General features: G+C 44.1%; 1 protein-coding gene across 4 annotated transcripts in view; it reads left to right on the plus strand.

Annotated features, from left to right (window-relative positions):
- The window catches only part of LOC132388939 (zinc finger protein 239-like), a 25,582-nt gene continuing 8,116 nt past the window's right edge, over positions 1 to 17,466 (plus strand). For 3 of the 4 annotated variants that reach the window (XR_009510372.1, XR_009510373.1, XR_009510374.1), the window contains exons 1-3: positions 1 to 214; positions 5,093 to 5,258; positions 8,187 to 9,654. Coding sequence is in view for 1 of the 4 variants with exons in the window: in XM_059961353.1 (XP_059817336.1) it covers positions 8,508 to 9,545 (1,038 nt within the window). In the remaining 3 variants the exon portion in view is untranslated. Of the gene's footprint in view, positions 215 to 5,092; positions 5,259 to 8,186; positions 15,966 to 17,466 lie in introns of those variants that run through there. The other variant, XM_059961353.1, reaches the window with a different exon arrangement.

The raw sequence follows: 17,466 nt of genomic DNA on the forward strand, positions 1-17,466 counted from the left end.
TCTGCGGGTTTGATTCCGATGCTCCGCCCAACGCCCGTGACGCAATGAGCACAATGCGCATGCTCACAGTCCCGGGAAAGGCAGTGTTGTTTTTTCGTTCTTTGTGAAAGTTGGTTGGCGGTGTGTTCGGGATTGCGAGGGGGTTCTCGCCCCTTTGGACGGGGAGCCGGAGGCGGATTATTCTCTGTGGGGCAACACCAACAATTTTCCTTCGGTGAGTATTGAAGCCGGTTCCGAGCGGGGAGGTCTGACGGTGGGTAGTGAGTTAACTTTCCAGAACTCAAGCAAGATAAAGCCTGCAGATGTTGGGAATGGGAGCAAAGCGCACAAAATGCTGGAGGAACTCAGCAGGCCGGGCAGCATCTAGGGGAAGAATACAGTCGGCATTAGCAGCCGAAACCCTTCGGCTGGACTGGAGAATAAAAGGTGGGGGAGGGGAAGGGAGAGAGAAACACAAGGTGATCGGTGAAACCTGAAGGGGGAAGGGATGAACTTTCCCGAACTGGCGGCCTGGCCTCGCTTCCTTCACAGAATCTGCCGGGGTCAGTCCGGGTTGTGAGTCCTTCACACCGAACCGTCTGAGATGAGCCGCCGCTCAGCCCGTTGTTCTGGTCCTTTTAGGAGGATGAAGTAAAACATGTTTCCATATTGTTACTGACAGAGAATTGTACAATTTATGTTCCGTGTGTTTTCTGAATGTACTTGCCTGTGATGCTGCCACAAGTCAGTGTTTCTCTGTACCTGTACCTTCCCGTACTTGTGCACTTGGCAATAGATTCAACAGGACCTGAGAAATCTCAGTGAGATTTGATTCGTGATGATCATCTTGGCAGCTCGGTAGTTTGAATGTATGAGACAGTACACTGTAAAATGCAAAACCCTGAACAGTGTCGATGATCAGAGGGATCTTAGACTCCAAGTGCATCGCTCCCTGAAAGAGACTGCACAGATTAATCGGGTGGTTAAGAAGGCAAATGGCATGGTTGTCTTTATTAGTTGAAGCACTGAGTTCAAAAGTCGGGAAGTTGTGTTGCAGTTTTATAAAACTAGTTAGACCACATCTGGAGTGTTTCATACAGTTCTGGTCGCCCCCATTCACGGAAGGATGTCGGGGCTTTGGAGAGGGCGCAGAAGAGGTTTAGCAGGATAGTGTCCGGATTAGAGGGCATGAGCTTGTAACGGGAGTTTGGACAATCTCATGTTGTTTTCTCTGGATAGATGTTTATATGATTACCAGAGGATTAGAAGCAGTGTCTCAGAAGGCAGCGTCCATTGTTAAGGAACTCCAGCACCCAGGGCTGCCCTTTTCTCAATGTTACCATCAGATAGCGAGGTACAGAAGGCTGAAGGCACACACTCAGTGATTCAGAAACAGTTTCTTCCCCTCTGCCATCTGATTGCTAAATGGACATTGAACTCTTGAACACGACCTATGCCTCTTATAATCTTATACACCTCTATCAGGTCACCTCTTATCCTCCATCACTCCAAGAAGAAATGGTCGAGTTCACTCCACCTATTCTCATAAGGCATGCTCCCCAATCCAGGCAACATCCTTGTAAACCTCCTTTGCACTCTTTCTAAGGTTTCCACATTCTTCCTGTAGTAAGGTGACCAGAATTGAGCACAGTGGTGTGTGACCAGGGTCCTGTATGGCTGCAACATTACCTCTAGCTTCTAAACACATTCCCACGATTAATAAAGGTCAATGCAATATACATCGTCTTAAACAGAGAGTCAACCTGCGTCACAGCTTTGAGTGTCCTATGGACTCGGACCCCAAGATCCCGCGGATCCTCCACACTGCCATGAGCCTTACCATTAATGCTATATTCTGCCATCACATTTGACCAAACAAAATGAACAACTTCAAACTTATCCGGGTTGAACTCCAATTGCGACCCCTCAGCCTGGTTTTGCATGCTTTCGGTGCCCGCTGTAAGTGCTAACACTTTCCGCACTATCCACAACACCCCCAAGCTTTGTGTCATCAGCAAATTTACTAACATATCCCTTCACTTCCTCATCCAGGTCATTTTATAAAAATCACAATGAGCAATGTTCCCAGATATATGGATACTGTAATTGATTTAGTTATTTATTTTTAGGATTATTTTTCTTCTATATTGCGTATTGCATTGAACTGCTGCTGCAAAGTTAACAAATTTCATGATGCACGCCAGTGATAATAAAACTGAATCTGAGTGGACAGATGATATATTTTTCCTGGGGGTTGAAATGTCTAATACACTTAAGGTGAGAGGAGATGTAAGTGGCAAGTTTGGCTCTTTCCACAGAAGTGGTTGGCAGCTGGACTCTCTGCCTGGGGTAGGAGATCCCACCAGCCACGTGATCCCGTTTGCCTCTCCCATTTAACCACAGATGTAACAATCCCTTCGCTCATGCTCACAGACTCCGGGTGGGCGGTGTTTTCCTTTCTGCTCCGTACTGAAGAGGAATGTCTGGGATCGGGGAAGGTGTCCTCGCCTCCTGGGTCGGGGAGCCAGGGGTCAGATCACAGTCTGTGGGCCAAAGATATTGCTGTCCTATCGGTGAGTACTGAGACCGATCCCGAGTGGGGAGATCCAATGTGGGCCGTGAGCCCCGAACTGAGGGCCAATTACTCATTTATTTTCCGATTATCTGGGCTGGTCAAAAATGTGTCCCCTTCACTTAATCTGCATTGAACGATCCAAACCAGGAGCCGAGGCTGTCTATTTCTGTAGAGTTGAAATGGGTGACCCACAGACAGGTCACATACGGCTTTTTCTTGCAGAACTCTCCCGCCCTCCGGTTTGTGATGCAAGATCACATGTTGTGTTGGGGAAATCTGATGTTGGCCACTGAGTCCCGTTAACTTTCCCCAAGTCGCCAAGCTTGCTGAGGCTCCTCACATTTGTCCGTGAGCTTTGTGGCTATTGTCTTCTCCCGGACTGGGGTGGGTGAGAAAGGAGAACGTCCCAGGTTGTGGGGATCTTTGATTTCACTGCCTGCTTTACCGAGGGACTGGGATGTCTAGGGTAGAGTGGTTTCTGTGATGTGCTGTTCTGGATCCAAAAGTCTCTGCAGATCCTCACAGTCAGAGGCAGAGTAGTGACCATAAAAAGCATGAAGTGTCCGGATGGAAAGCTTGTTGATAAAACTACGGTGAGGATCAAAGTATATCTGGCAATGTTTTTACTGCTTGTTCTAACTTTGTCATTTTGGAATCCTTTATACAGTAGTATGTACCATTAATTCAGTATCTGCATATTGCTGGAGAACCATCAGTGATTGTCCTTGATCTCTTCTCCCATCTGGTTACATCTGCTCATTCCCTGCCCATCTTGTTCAACCTCTGTCCAGTCTCTCTGACCCCAGCTTCAGTGATATGCATCAACTATCTGGGTCAACCTTGGTCCACCCTGTATCACACCTTTTCAGTGATATATATCAGCAATCCTTCTAAACATAGTCTTCATTGTGAACTATTCTTTTACACCTTTGACCTCACTGAGTTATTTCCAAAATCACTTTTTATTAGCTGGAATGCCAGAGGGTCATCAGGTCCCATTTCTGTTGTGCATTGGTATGGAGGGTCTAGTTTTTGAACTGTGACTGGCTGACACACTTCATTGTATTACAGTCAGCAAGGAGTACTGGGAGAGTTGGTGCTTGGACCCTAGTCCTGTGATGGCTTTGACTTCAGTTAGTGCTTCTACAGAAGGGGCTGGATGGTCCTCCTTCTGCAATGAAGCAGAAATTTCGAGCAGCTGCACATTGGTTGTGGGGAAATCCCGGACTGAACTACCCAGTGTGAGATCTGTGAGGTTGGGTCCTGGGATATTACAGTTTTTGATCCAGGTAAAATGGTCCCAGGAATCGAGCTGCTTGGGCTTATGGGGTGTTGAGCAAGTACTTCTGTTGTAGGATCAGATGTTAGTTTCTGGAGTTCCTTTGGAAGCATTGACTGCTAATCTGAGGAGTGGCTATGAGTAAATGGGCTGTTCTGTGTTTACAACAGGAAAAATAGACCTGCGAGTTTGGTGTTCAAACTGTGTTTAGAAATCCCCCCCACTCACTGTCATCTGTTGGCCACTCGGTGCAAGTCAAGCAGAATCTCAAGTTGCTGGAGATCTGCACTAAAAACTGAAAACGTTTGAAGTCATTCTGATGAAACGTTATTAACTTGAATTGTAGAGTTTGTTCCTCTCCCCACAGCTGTTCCTTACCTGCTGAGCGTTTCTGGTAAATCCAGCTTCTTTATATTACATTCATCCTGGACTGGTTTATATTTCCTGAAATTGACCTGGTTTAACCTGGTCTTTCTGTGCTCTTTCTGTGCTAAAATGGCTCTTTCTGTGCTGGTACAACAGTGAAGAAAGCACAACTTTCCCTATCAATTAACCTGGTACCAATTTGTCTGTTTTTCCTGGAAATGTGTTCAGTGCAGTTGTTGCCAACAAGGTTCACATGAATAATCTCAGGAATGATCGGCTTTATGTATGAGGAGCATTTGATGGTTCTGGACCTGTGCTCAATGGAGTTCAGAGGGACGGTGGGGGTGGTGGGGGATGTTTGGTTAAGTAAACCTACTGAATGCTGAAAAGCCTGGATACAGTGGACATGCAGAGGATGTTTCCATTAGACAGAGAGTCTGTGATCTCACAGCACACTCAGAATAAAGATGTTTCCCTTTAAAACTGAGAAAAACGTTTTGTCCAAAAGATGTCTGATCTGTGGAATTTGTTGCAGCAGAGGTTGGTTGAGGTATATTGATGACAGATATTAATATATTCCAGATTGCTAAGTAGCTGCAGGGTTACAGGAGGAAGGCAGGAATATTGTGTTTGAATAAAAATTAACCATGGTTGAATGGTGGGGCAGACCAGATGGATTGAATCATCTACTTCTGTTCCTGACTGAATGATGGATCCTCTTTATCCCATATCATTTTGTGACGTGTGAGGGACAATAAAAGATTGTTTACTGAGATCATTATATCTGCATTCAACTTCTAACTTTCAGTGAGTTTTGTTCTTAGTAACATTAAGCAGAAATGTTTGCTTCTCCGTTTTATTGTTAATGTGCTTTATTTTCTCTCTGGTTAAAGTTCAACCTGCAGTGAAAGGTCTATTGGAAGAAATACCCCAATTGGAAGCAAACCACAGCTGAAGACGGGAACAGCAACAAGTGAACCAGCCCGAGGACTGAGAGCATCAACTAGAGAGAACGCTCCTGACTCATTGTTCCCATTGATTCAGTCAGGAGAAAGTTTGGTGAGTCTCATTTAGTCAAACATTGAGGTCATGGTTGAGTATGGTGTGATGAATGTGCTGAGCTGTGTATATCACAATGCAAGGAGCATCGTAGGAAAGCCAGATGAGCTCAGGACAGGGAATTATGTTATTGTAGACATTATTGGAGTTTGTTTGCACCCAACAGTCTTAGGGATTTAGAGGAACAAATTTGTAGACAGATTGGAGACCATGCCAAGAAACAAAAGTTGATTCAATAAGCGATTTTGACTTTCCATATACAGGCAGTCCCCAGGTTACATATGAGTTCCGTTCCTGAGTCCATCTTTAAGCCAGATTTGTACGTATGTTGGAACAAGTACATCCGGTATTATTTAGTGTCAGTTAGTCAAACGTTTGTCTTAGTATATAGTATATATTTTACTTTTCTATGTATATAAAACACTTATAAGTATGTATTCCAATAATTAAACTATTGTGTTGCTTAGTAATAATTGTAGCTTTCATCAGGGCAGGGACTTTCACATGCTCCATTATTCTCACTTTATCCATTATCATTTAAAATTGTTACAATAGTTGACCGACTGTAGCCTAATGCTTTTCCAGTGACGGATGGCATTTCACCTCTTTCCAAATGCTTTCTTATTCACACTTTATTTTCAAGTGCGATTGCTTCCTGTCAGTGGAACAGAAACACTGCAGGCGGTGGGTGCCAACCTCTGCCAGCTCCAGAGCTCCACTGGGTCCAAAGAACTGCAACACTAAATTCCCCAGGTCCTAAACTGTACACTGAGTCAGGTTAAATGGGACAAGTGGGGGCTGTGCTCGGTTTGGGTATTTGATCCTCCACAATGTTCTGTGTGGGAATTTAAACTGGAGGTGGCAGTGTTTTTTTTACAAGGTCGAGTCGCGAGCTCAACATCAACCCTGCATGGAGGGTACGGGAGTCACTGGATCGACATCAACCCGGCACGGGAGCAGTCTGTCACTTAAACAAACTTGAGAACCTCCGTTCTCTAGCCCAGTGCTGAGCTGACTGCGCCACCAGCTGACAGGAATGGTGGGAGGGGTTTGTGGTGTCAGGGTAAATCTTACTAAGAAAGATTTAAGCCCAATACAAAGTTAAACACTCAACACAGTGTTAGAGGCAATGACTTAAAATGGTGGACTGCGTTCTCCTTCCTCGGTTCGTAAGTACAAGTTGCTCTTAAGTCGGACATTTGTAACTCAGGGACTACCTGTATTGATTGGGACTCGAATAGTGTAAAAGGGGTAGATGGGGTAGAGTTTCTCAAATGTGCCCTTAATCAGTATGTAAAATTCCTGACGTAGAAGTGTGCAATAAGCTGTTAGGAAATGATCAGGGCTTGTGACAGAAATTAGTGATCATAATGCCATGAAATTCAAAATAAAGATAGAGAAAGAGAGGTCTGGACCACGGGTTGAGATTCCAAAATGGAGAAAAGTCAATTTTGATGGTATCAGGAAGGATCTGACAAGTGCGGCTTGGGACAGTCTGTTTCCTGGCAAAGGAGTACTTGGTATGTGGGAGGCATTGAGAAGTGAAATTTTGAGAGTGTAGAGTTTGTATGTGCCTAAAAACATAAAAGTTGAAACGTAACCAGTGCAGGGAACCTTGATTTTCAGGAAATATTGAGGCCCCGGATATTTTGTTCCTCTAAATGCCTCAGACTGTTGGGTGCTGCCAAGACTCATTAATGACTACAAATCATAATTCCACTTCCTGCGCTCATCTGACTTTTTTTTAGTTGTCTTCTGTTAGGTTCTAAAAGCTTCCAAATAATGTTTGCTCTTTTGTTTTCCCCTCTCTTTGGCTTTTATGTTGTCTTTGGCTTCTCATTTCAGCCACGGTTGTGTCCTCCTGCCTTTCCAATGCTTCCACTTCTTTGGGATGCATCGATGACTCAGCTTCCAAAATGCTCCCAGAAACTCCAGCCATTGCTGCTCCGTTGTCACTCCTCCCTTTTCCCTTCCAAACAAGCTTCAACAGCTTCTCTGTCACAGAAACATGGAGAAGTTCAGTAGAGAAATAGGCTATTTGGCCCATCTAGTCAATGCTGAAAAAAACATTTAAGCTGTGCAACTACCTGCACTGGGACCATCGCCCTCCATACCCCTACCATCCACACTCCCATCCAAACTTCTTTTAAATGGTGAAACCGAGCTCATATTCACCACTTGTGCTGACATCTCATTCCACCCTCTCACAACCATTTCAGTAAAGAGCTTTTCCAAATGTTCCCATTAAATTTTCACCTTCTCCACTTACCTATGACTTCTGGTTATCATTGCACCCAACCTCAGTGGAAAATCCTCCTTCCATTTAACCTATCTTTACCCTCATAATGTTGTATACTTCTGACAAATACTCAAAGCAATGTATAATTTAATTCTTTATGTTTAGAGCATTTTTAGGTGTATAAGCTGATGAGGGGTATTGATCATGTGGATATCCACAGGTTTATTCCCAGGGCTGAAATCACTAACACGAGGGGACATAGTTTTAAGGTGCTTGGAAATATATACCGAGGGGATGTGAGGGGTAAGTTTTTTTACACAGAGAGTGGTGGGTGCGTGGAATGCACTGCCGGCTATTTGTGTGAGAGTGTTTCAGTTACTGTGGGGGAGGAACCCATGCAGCTCAGTGGGAACAGGGAATAATACCAATCGAGAGAGTCAAACTGAGGCAGGTCACAGATTGGAGATGGCAGAGATGACCCATTCTTATAGAGACAGGAAGAGCGTCAGAGAGTTTAATGGTCATTCCAGATACCAGCACTGTGCCCAGTTAGAAGGTGATTTCTCTCTCCAAATTGGGTTAAACTTCACTGTAACAGTGTGATGTCAGAACACACCTTGACAACTCAAGTGATCTCAGCTGAAATGTTGTTCTACACCAAATGATGGATTTTGTAAATCTTTTCACAGGTTAAAAATGACAAGGAATTTGTCTACGGGAATGTCTAACATAACACACACGTTTTGCTGTCTCTTTTGATATTTAAGAAGTGGAGCAAGGGATTCACTCGATTATCCTTCCTGCTCAGACTGTGGCGAGGGATTTACTCGGTCATTTCAATTGAAGGTACATCAGCAAGTTCGCACTGGGACAAGGCCATTCACCAGTTCTGTTTGTGAGAAAGGATTCAGTCGTCTTCCCACCTGTGGACACACTAGTCAGATCACACTGGGCAGAAGCTCTTCATCTGCTGAATTTGTGGGGAAAGATTCATTTTGTCATCTAACCTAATGGTTCACCAGCGAGTTCACACCAGAGAGCGGCCATTCACCTGCTCAGACTGTGGGAAGAGATTCACTTGGTCATTCCAAATGAAGGCACATCAGAGAGTTCACACTGGAGAGAGACCACTCACTTGCTCAGACTGTGGGAAGGGATTCACTCAGTCATCCGACCTACTCACACACCAGTCAGTTCACACTGGCGAAAGGCCATTCACCTGCTCAGACTGTGGGAAGGGATTCACTCGGTCATCCCAACTGAAGGTACATCAGCGAGTTCACACCGGAGAGAGGCCGTTCACCTGCTCAGACTGTGGGAAGGGATTCACTCGGTCATCCCATCTGAAGGAACATCAGCGAGTTCACACCGGAGAGAGGCCGTTCACCTGTTCAGACTGTGGGAAGGGATTCACTTGCTTATCCCAACTGAAGGTGCATCAGCGAGTTCACACCGGGGAGAGGCCGTTCACCTGCTCGGACTGTGGGAAGGGATTCACTCGGTCATCCGACCTACTGGCACACCAACGATTTCACACCGGGGAGCGGCCATTCACCTGCTCAGACTGTGGGAAGGGATTCACTCGGTCATCCCAAATGAAGGTACATCAGAGAGTTCACACTGGAGAGAGGCCGTTCATCTGCTCGGACTGTGGGAAAGGATTCATTTGCTCATCCCATCTGAAGGTACACCAGTCAGTTCACACTGGGGAGAGGCCGTTCACCTGCTCAGACTGTGGGAAGGGATTCACCCGGTCATCTCAGTTACTGAGACACCAGTCAGTTCACACTGGTGACTGGCTGTTCACCTGCTCAGACTGTGGGAAGGGATTCACTGAATCATCCCATCTGAAGGTACACCAGTCAGTTCACACTGGGGAGAGGCCGTTCACCTGCTCGGACTGTGGGAAGGGATTCACTCGGTCATCCGACCTACTGGCACACCAACGATTTCACACCGGGGAGCGGCCATTCACCTGCTCAGACTGTGGGAAGGGATTCACTCGGTCATCCGACCTACTAGCACACCAGCAAATTCACACTGGGTAGAGGCTGATCACCTGCTCAGACTTTGGGAAAAGATTTTCTCAGCCAAATCAACCAAGTGTGCATCATTGAGTTCTTACCGGGGAGTGTCCGTTCACCTGCTGTGAATGTGGTAAGCAATTAACTCAGTAATCAGACACAGACATACTTTATTGTTCTCAAGGGAAATTGGGTTTCGTGACAGTCGCACCAACCAAGAACAGGAAATATAGCAATAGGAAACCATAAATAATTAAATAATACTAAGTAAAGTGTGCTGTTACGTACCCAGTAACTGGGTTTACAGACCAGCAGATACGTTGGTGTCTGGTGGTTCTTTAACTAAAGGTGTTTATTAGTAAAATAAACCAAAGAGCATCAATAATGCAAATATACATATAAAACAGGTTAGCAATAATAAACAAGCTCTATCAATATCTAGGGGTATATGAATAGTCATAAGAGAATATAAAGTTCAGTTCAGTTCGTCCATGCTGAGGTAGCTGTTGCTGTGCTGCAATTGGAGAGAGAGAGAGGGGGGGAGAAAGCGACCAAGAGATTGGGCAGCTGCAGCAGGCAAACCTTCTGTTGTCTTCTTATTCCGTTGTACCATTGTGGTCATTCGGTTATGACCCCTCCGTTCTCAGCTAGACTGTTCTTCAGTGGTGGACTCATCACCCTGGCATGACTGGACACACACACAAGTCCCCACCAGCCCTGCCGTCACACTCTGAGCCTTTGTGACCGATCTTCTGATTCGGTCCTCTAAGCCCCCACCTTCCTGTGGATGCACAACACTCGGTCAGTGTCCACTGGTGTGTCTGAGGAGTGTCTCCCCAGACCCGTCTTTTATCCCCACTGACGGGGTATCAGCCATCCATCAACTCAATATGTCTATGTCCATTGAACTAGGCCACTCCTGCTGTCTCTTCAGGAATGTTAACGAGCAAAGAAGTGTCCCTGCAGCAAAAGGTTTCATTTACCTGTCCATCAGTGAAGCAGCCATAATACCTAAATCAGTTGTCTCTCTCTTATCTGTAGCAGATATCTCTAGCTCTGTTCTTCATCTCTCTTTCGCTCTCATTAGCTGCATAGTCCTCAAAGGGGGGGGGGGGGGAAAGGGTCAGCTCTGGACCCCATTTCCATCAGGTCTGTTCAGCACACATAACACCCCCACCCTTCAAAGAATCTTCACCGGGTTGAAAATTCACTAGTAAAGCACATTACAGAGTCTAATCTAATACAGAAGTTGTCTTTAACTACAAGGATAACACAGGTATACTTTCAAATTATCACCTGGATAAACAATCAGCAATTACATTGTCATTTCCCTTTACATTTTGTATTTTAATATCAAATTCTTGTAACAACAGACTCCAACTTAATAACCATCTATTTTTATTCTTCATGTTTGTCAAAAATACCAAGGGGTTGTGATCAGTATAAACTATCACTGGTTTCTATGCTGGTCAAATGTAGACCTCAAATTGCTGTAATGCCAGGGTAAGTGACAGTAATTCTTTTTCTACAGTGGAGTTAGTTCTTAGCTTAGGTGTATATCACAAAGAGTGAACCACTACATGTGTGATTATAATGTAGTACATTACAGAAGATTGCGCAAATAGTAATCTCTATTTTACTTCTAAACCTAACTTTCAGTCAACCTACTATGATATCATCTTTAACTTTCACAAGCTTCGTCCAGAAAAACAAAGCTTATCACCGATGTTTTCTAAACTAAGCCCATTTTCTGAACTTCCACACCACTCATTAATTTTAAGCAGGTCATTAATTTTATCTTCAGGATATTTAATTTGATTAGTTTCCTTGATGACACTAGCAGATGGTCTCTCTGGGCCAAAACAACACTTTAAGTTCTGTCTTTCCAAATCACATACTTGAGCAACACCACCAAGTTGTTTATCCTTAAATTTCAAAACAAACATCTTGTTAACAAACCATTGTTTAGTTAACGGTCCCTTCCCTTTGCACAACAGTCCTGGAACCAAACCTGACTTTACATTTACTTTATTCAAAAGTCGAGTAACACTTTTTCGCTCAGTATCTTCAATAACATCCATCTCACCAGCTTTTATCTCATCACTGACTTTTAATACAAGTGACTGAGAATCCTCACACTCTACTGGTGCCAAGGTTAACCCTTTCTTCACTGAACCAAGTGCATCTGACCCAAAAGGATAGCATTCCTTTTTAACCAAATCAGACATTTCAGACCTTTCCTGAGTCTCCACACAAGGATCAGTAACCTGAACACAGGCCAATGGGACAACTGCCTCTTCTTGGCTTTCAATACCAGTCCCAGTTTCAAATTCCAAGTTCCCCTGATCCTCCCAGTTACTCTCTGGGCAACTCCCATCTGGAGTAAACTCAACCTTGCAGGCTAAAACAACCTCGTCTGCTAACCCAGCGGACTCCCTCAAGGTAGCGGCATCCTTATTATCTCAGAAAGCCTTTGCATTATTGAGAACACACTTAAATTCTTCAACTACAACCAGCTCTGTCAATCCAGATACATCATCCGTGTCCAACCCTGGACCTTCTAACTGCCACATCTGTTCCTCATCTTGGCTCTGTGCCTCCATAAATTCCTTGCTCACTCCAAAATGTCCACCCAGGGGTATCTTACGGGCCAATTTCAAGATTCTGTTCCTTGACAACACTGACTCTGCTTTGTCTCCCTTACTTTCCTTAGCCCCACTATTCTCCGTTTTACCACCCTCCAACCTCTCCTGGTACAAGGCTGGTAAAAACGTCTCTGCTAAATCAAGGTTGGACTCGGCTAAATCAGGGGTTGTCCTAACAGCTTTCCTCGACATTCTTCTGGTGACTGCACCTGAGGGATTAAATTCAGAAACTATGGGCGGGGGCTCAGTCCTGGCAGGCTTACTCATGAGCTGAACTGCAGAGAACACATCCCCCCCAGCCAGGTCTTTCCCGAGTAAGACATCTACATGGGGTATCGGGAGTGCAGCCCGTACCCCTGTCGTGACTGGTCCAGATACCAGGTCACTCTTCAGAAATACTTTATGTAACGGTACGGCCTCAGTTCCTTTTCCAACCCCTTCTATCACGTGCACGTCACCAGTATCTGCCTCACTATTGAATTCCAATGCTCTGCTTAGGATTAAGGACTAAAAAGCCCCAGTGTCTCTCTAGATTCTTACTGGCACTGGGGGTGACCCCTCCCTCACAGATACCAACCCGGTTGAAAGGGATTTCTCACATCCCTCCTGAACTCGGTTTAGCTCCTCTTTTAACAGCATTTCAACCGGCTTAACACAGCCCGTCGGCGCGGTCGCCTTTCCTTTCCCCGTCTCCTTCTTTGGAGCAAAGCACTTAGATGCTACGTGGCCAGATTTCCCACTGTTATAACACACAACGCTAGGAGACCTGCCAGACGGCTTTTCCTCCTTGTCTTTTCCGGTAGACCCTGGCTTAGTCTCAGACTTAGCCGTTAGGCTTTCTCTACCACCCCTACTACTCCTGTGGTAGCACTTATTTGGGGAAAATTTCATTTGATGGGTTAAGGCATATTCATCTGCTAGCTTGGCAGATTCTGATATGGACTTATTCTTCTTCTCGTTCAGGTATCTCCGGACATTATCCGGAACACAATCTTTTAATTCTTCGATCAGGATCATCTTTCGTAGGCGGTAGAAATCCTCCTCAACCCCTTCTGCAGCGCACCAGCGGTCAAAGTACACACACTTGTCGTATGTAACCTCTGTGAACGTCTGATTCCACTGCTTCCTTAAGTCCCTGAACTCTTGTCTATAGGCTTCGGGTACCAGCTCATAGGCCCGAAGGATAGCCAGTTTTGCTTCCTCATAATCCTCTGCAGCCTCCACAGACAATGCTGCATATGCACGTTGAGCCTTCCTTTTAAGTACACTTTGTAACAACACCACCCACTTATCTCTAGGCCACTTCTGGTTCACGGCCACTTTTTTCCCTACAGGAAAGTGTTCTAACAACTCTTCCTTGAATATCTGCATCATGAGATAATGTTCAGCCATCTTACGTTGTATCTCTGCCATTGTCGTCCCTTTCTTAACCTCCTTGAATTCCAAGGACTCCACCATTTCCCAAAACTCAGACTTTTTAGCCTTCTTTAATGCCACAAAGTCTGGACTTAACAGAAACTCGTCAACATCCATTTCTGCTGCCTGTCTTTCTGGTTTCTCACACAACCAGATCAGATAAGGGAAATCTATCATTTTAGCTAAAGGCGTTTATTAGTAAAATAAGCAAAACAGTATCAATAATACAAATACACATATAAAGCAGGTTAACAAAAATAAACATAGAAGTGTAGGAATAATAATCAATAATAAGAAACAAGCTCTATCAATGTCTAGGGTTAAGTGGAAACCAGTCCAAGACCAGCCTATTGGCTCAGGGTGTCTGAAACTCTGAGGGAGGAGTTGTAAAGTTTGATGGCCACAGGCAGGAATGACTTCCTATGACGCTCAGGTTTACATCTCAGTGGAATGAGTCTCTGGCTGAGTGTACTCCTATGCCTAACCAGTACTTTATGGAGTGGATGGGAGACATTGTCCAAGATGGCATGCAACTTGGACAACATCCTCTTTTCAGACACCACCGTCAGAGAGTCCAGTTCCACCCCCACAACATCACTGGCCTTACGAATGAGTTTGTTGTTTCAGTTGGTGTCTGCTACCCTCAGCCTGCTGCCCCAGCACACAACAGCAAACACGATAGCACTGGGCACCACAGACTCATAGAACATCCTCAGCATCGTCTGGCAGATGTTAAAGGACCTCAGTCTCCTCAGGAAATAGAGACGGCTCTGACCCGTCTTGTAGACAGCCCCAGTGTTCTTTAATCTAACCACATGTAACTCTCGCTTTGGCCCTCAGCTTAATATAGGGGGTGATAGACCCGCAGCCCGGCCAAACTTAAGAAATCTCGTTTTGGTGGATGCTGTGTGTTGTGTCCCCTGTAGTAAATCAGTACCCTGAAATACAAAACAGTACACAATATGTGATTAAATGATTGAGCTTTATAATTCTTACTTTGACCCCAGGGTTAGTAAAGAAAACAAAAAAAAAAGAAAAAGGGTCCAGTCTCTCCATTCACGTCTTCTCATCTCTCCCCAGCAAAAGAGCACAAAATCTCTCTTCCAAACTCACAAGAAAGAACATTTCTCTCATTGGATAGCCTCGCACTCCAAAACTCTGTCACCTCTAGTCATAACCTAAACATTGTTATACTTGTGACAGACTACCAGTTTCACACTGGGGAGAAAGTTTCAATAGGCTGCATGCTGGATATTTGTCCATCACCATTGCTGAATGCAAGTTTGAGACTGACTGTCGGTGCTGAACTCTGCAATTATTGCTGCTGCTCACCACACCCAGTCCTGCACCCTGGTCACTGGGCATGGGAGGAGTTTTTTCTGCTGCACATTCACCTTTAATGGGACGGGAGTTTAATATTCTGGGTCTAAGACAAATAAATCAGTTCTATGTTAAACTCTGTCTTGGTGAATTTACAACACACCTAGTGTACAGTAGAGAGTCAACTCGGGCCAGCTGGACCCTGTGATTCTGTCCACAACAGTCCTTGTAAATCCTCCGGTTTTCCCCCTCTCACTCTCCCTGTGGTGATGGGTTCCTAACAGTCACCACTCTGTGGGTGAAAAGGTTTCCCTTGAATTTTCTGCTGACTGAAGAAGTCGAGCTGACTGCAGTTCTGTCTGAGATGTTCTTCACCCCTCTAATCTCTGGATGAGGAAGAATGACATTGGGAGTTAAACTCCTTAATCACATCTCATTTCCACATTATGGTTCACTTTCCCTGCTTCTAAAGTGTTGTTAGAGAACACCACTGTTCTCTAAAAACTGAAAGCAGAATGGGAAACGATTAGTTGAATGCTCAATGAAGCAGGGTCAGAAACCAGAGGCGAGTCTGCACAGGGCAGAGTTTGGGGGTCTGGATGATAGTTGTCGTAAGAACATATGATGAGAAGGGGATCAGCAGCAGAATGAGGCAATGAATGACAGAGTAGCAACATTTGGAAGCTGATTGACAGAGAAAATAATTTGGTTGTCTGTCTGATGACACAAACAACACCTGGGGTGCGGTGCTCCACTGGTTGAGGAACACGTGTGTGTTGGGAATGGTTTTATCTGTTGGGGGAGTTGTTCCTGTTTGTTTATCCTGTAATATTATATCTGGATGGTTCTTATGGATTGTCCTATCTGAAATAATGTATTGATTATCATCTAATTTGCTAGATTTTGACACTAAAACTGTATTGGGCTTGAATTTATTGTACCTTTATGAAGTGATGGAGGGCATTCATGAGTTTGTATTTTAAAGCAAGATTTTAGTGAATGATATTTGCCATTTCTTTGTAACTTTGTAAGTAATCAGATTGAGTAAATCTGCTGCAGGATCCTGGAATGTGTTGGATTGTGTCTGATTTCTCTGGCATTTTCTGCACTAACTTCCTCATTTGTTAATATTTCATGTATTTTTGATGTTTCCCCCCTTTTGTCAAACAACTTGTCCTGTATTTCTGCAAGGAACTCCTTTGTTTTTTTAGGGGGAGTTCTTGAACTCTCAGTCAGGTGCTCAAGGCTTCCTTGTCACCATCTAGTCTACTCAGATTGTTGGGATGTCTTGCATGGAGGGTCATACTCATTTCACTGGTTAAAGTTTTCTTCCGGAGTGATGATTGATTGTTCTGAGTTGGCCTATCATTTAGGTTTTCTGGTCTGTATTTCTTATCACGATTGCAAATACACACATGGAGTGCTGAATCCTGTTCATTTTTGATGAAAATATATACTTAAAAGTTTTATCTGACTGTTTTTTCTTGTTTTTTTTTATTGAAGTTCATCATAAAACAAACATTTCCAGAAGATGTATTTCAGACATTGTAAATATATATCATATAATCATATATGCCACAAATCCCCACATAGAATTTATCTGAGGTATACACTTCTATAAGTGTGAAAGAAAAAACAAGCAAAAGGAAAAAAAAACTATGTACAAGTAGGGAGTGATCTTTTTTTTACAACATATTCATTGATTTGTGAGAATAAAAGCAGGCCTAGAGGGATTATGTAGTTAAACCATTTTTCCCAGTATGAATCAATCTTCTCCATCTTGTCCATTGTAATTTCCATCCATGCATTTAAAGTTGGGCTTGTGGCGGCTCATTTCCTAGCGTATGCGAACCGACTCACAATTAGATAGCCTACGGGGGTTTGCGAGCACAGGGCTTTGGAGCCTCTTCGCCATGGGGGGCCGGTTGACAGAGGCTTAAAAGTGAGGCTGAAGTTTTCGAATAAAGTTTTTTCCTTCGACTGCAGTTACCGACTCCGTGTCGTAATTTTAGCGCTGCTTGTAGCACACCGCTACAGGCTCTCCTGTGATAACCATTTCCTAGTAACAGTCTTTTTACCAGCTGCCAACAATATATTCATTAAATATTTATCTTTTTTCAACCATTCTTGAGGTATACATCCAAAATATATGGTCTTACTCCCCAAGGGTATTTCACATCTAACGATGCCATGTAGGGCATTGTGTATCCCCCTCCAATAGCTTTTGATAACAGGGCAGTCACAAAAAATATAATAATGATTTGCATTTCGATTTCCACAGTTTCTCCAGCAAACAGTGATGTTACTATCATAATGGGATTTCTGGGAGGGTGTAATGAAATATCTTATCAAGTTTTTCCATCCGAACTCCCTCCATTTCTGAGAACTGGTACACTTCCATTGATACCTCTATATTATTGTCCATTCTTCCTCAGATATAATTATCCCTCCTTCCTTCTCCCATTTTGTTTTAATGTTTGAAGTCAAATATGTTTTAAGATTTGACAAACTCTTATGCATGCTTGTGATAATTCTACTACCGTTATCTGAATTATATGCTTTTC

The sequence above is a fragment of the Hypanus sabinus genome, unplaced genomic scaffold (assembly GCF_030144855.1).
Source record: "Hypanus sabinus isolate sHypSab1 unplaced genomic scaffold, sHypSab1.hap1 scaffold_440, whole genome shotgun sequence".
In the NCBI taxonomy this organism is placed as follows: domain Eukaryota; kingdom Metazoa; phylum Chordata; class Chondrichthyes; order Myliobatiformes; family Dasyatidae; genus Hypanus; species Hypanus sabinus.